General features: G+C 47.3%; 1 protein-coding gene across 1 annotated transcript in view; it reads left to right on the forward strand.

Moving 5' to 3' along the window:
- LOC103254936 (ribosomal protein L18-like) overlaps positions 1-2,308 on the forward strand; it is a 56,936-nt gene extending 54,628 nt beyond the window's left edge. Inside the window, exon 4 of the mRNA XM_021709907.1 lies at positions 2,121-2,308. Coding sequence (XP_021565582.1) covers positions 2,121-2,308 — 188 coding nt within the window. The remainder of the gene's footprint in view (positions 1-2,120) is intronic.
- The last annotated feature ends 233 nt before the right edge of the window (positions 2,309-2,541 follow it).

The raw sequence follows: 2,541 nt of genomic DNA on the forward strand, positions 1-2,541 counted from the left end.
AAAATCAGCCGGGCGTGGTAGTGCATGCCTGTAATTCCGGCTACTTGGAAGGCTGAGGCAGAAGGATCGCTGGAGCCCAGCAGGTGGAAGCTGCGGTGGCCGGAAACGGCCACTGCACTCCAGTCTGGGTAACAGAGTGAGACTCCAACTCAAAAAAAAAAAGATAGCATCTCTTAAAATGAGCCTATACGTTTGAGAGCAGCCTAGGCAACTTGACGAGACCTCATCTCTACAATAAATCAAAAAATTAGTTGGGCATGGTAGCGCATGCCTGTAGTTCCAGCTACTTGGAAGGCTGAGGCAGAAGGATCCCCTGAGCCCAGCCGGTCGAGGCTGTGGTGGCTGGGAGCCTGAATGTCACCCAGGCTGGAGTGCAGTGGCACAATCACAGCTCATCACAGCCTCAAACACCTGGGCTCAAATCATCCTCCTGCCTTCTCTTCCTTAGCAGTTGGGACTACAGCTGCGCATAGCCACACCCAGCTAATATTTTAATTTTGTGTAGACATGGGGTCTCACTATGTCACCTAGGCTGGTCTTGAACTCCTGGCCTCAAGCGATCTTCACGCCTCGGCCTCCCAAAGTGCTGGGATTACAGACGTGGGCCACCATGTCCAGCTGGTGAGATTTTTAGAACTACTACTGAGAGAACCCCAGAGTAGGATTCATTTAACTTTTATCCTCTTCTACATAAGAATAGAAGAGATCAACCTAAATATCTAAGCTTCATGAGATAGAATGTTTTATTTAGGGATTTTTGCTTTGTAGTGGGTGAGGGTATGCTGCTTACAGGAGTGGTATTTTGCTGTGCCCACAGGGATGCCACATAAGCACACTCTGCTGGTGACCTAGTCTGTCCCCTTTAGAGGGCCATGTGTGCCTAATGGAGGAAACAGGGCGCGGCGGATTGTGAAGTTTTTTTTTTGTTTTTGTTTCTGAGTTGGAGTCTCACTCTGTCGCCCAGACTGGAGTGCAGTGGCCGCTCCCGGCCACCGCAGCCTCGCCTCGACTTGCTGGGATCCGGTGATCCTTCCGCCTCAGCCTTCCAAGCAGCCGGAACTACAGGTGCGCGCTTCCACGCTCGGCTAATTTTTTTGATTTATTGTAGAGATGAGGTCTCGCCAAGTTGCCCAGGCAGGTCTCGAACCCGCGGGCTCAGGCAATCTACTCACCTCAGCCTCCCAAGACACGGGATTATAGGCTAAACCACCGAGCCCGGCTGGATTGTGAAGTTTTAAGGGTCATTGAATCATGTAGCTGTTACCAGATACTTCTACCCATTATAACCTCAAATGTTGCATATGGCTCCACAGATTTCTGAGCTCTGCGATTAAAATAGAAACCTCTGTGAAGAAACAGCAGGTATTTAACTTCCTTTGTCCCAAGGGGTAACAAAAAAGCCAAATATTATAAGCATATGAGTCACTAGTAAAGCCAAACGTAGACCAGTAAGATTCTTTCACAGGTTTGATACACAATGACCTCACAGACATGGAGAATGCTTGTCCCTCTCTTTCTGGAAACTGACGTTTGCCATTTAGGGTGGAAGAGGTCAGCCTAAAGACAGGGTAATTCAGTGAAACGTCACTTACTTTCCTCTCAGGATTCTAAAACGCAGTGTTTCCTAAACTTGTCAGATAAGAATTATCTGAGGCAGTTCTTACAAGGCAGATTTCCAGGCAGGGCTTAGGTGGAGTCCAGGAATCTGTATTTTTAGCCAGCAACCCAGATGAATATCATCACCGTCACAAAGCTAAGGCTCAGGATGGCACCCAGTGCCATCATATTATTAGACTAAATATAGCAGCCACAGGAAAATGGACTTTAACCTGCATACAGCTAGAAAGTCCCTGGGATTTGTGACTTAGAAATTCATCTTCAAGCCAAGACGTGAAACACATCAACGAATGTGCATTCCTTAGTCTCGCCCATAAGGGTTTCCTTCTTCACATCTTAGAAGATGCCATATGCCCAGAGTTTCTGGCAGCAGAAAACCCAAATATTAACAGAAGAAATTACTTCAAATTAGATATGTCCAGCTGAACTCTGCTAAGGTATTTGGAATATTAACAAAATTTGAACCTGGTCAAAGACCACTAATAGCATTGTCTTCTGAGCAGATTCTTTGAATATAAACCTTCAGAGTTTGCTTTCAACTGCCCCAGTGTTAGCATTTTCATCATCCCACAAAGAAAGTAAGGGCTTGGTTTTGCCAGTCACCTTGGGGACAGCGCCAGCTCTGCGGCTGTCTCCCCACCCTGCCTACCCGAGTTTGCAGAGCCGGTTCCAGCATGACCCAGACAGCTGAGGAATGTGAGGAAAACCAGAAGGTCTGCGTGGGGGAAAGGAAAAACCTCACTTCCTCCTCTTCAGGGATGCCCTCCAACCAAGGAGAGATGCCAAGACCCAAGGTCAAGCCTGTCACCCATATTAATGGTGGGAAGGATCCCAGAATTATGACTGAAATATACACTTAGTGAGAAAATACATCCTTACTCTCAGGGCCTGGGCTCTATCTCATGCCAAAAATATGTCATGGTT

This window comes from Carlito syrichta, unplaced genomic scaffold (assembly GCF_000164805.1).
Source record: "Carlito syrichta isolate Samal-C Ts95f unplaced genomic scaffold, Tarsius_syrichta-2.0.1 Scaffold287659, whole genome shotgun sequence".
Classification (NCBI taxonomy): domain Eukaryota; kingdom Metazoa; phylum Chordata; class Mammalia; order Primates; family Tarsiidae; genus Carlito; species Carlito syrichta.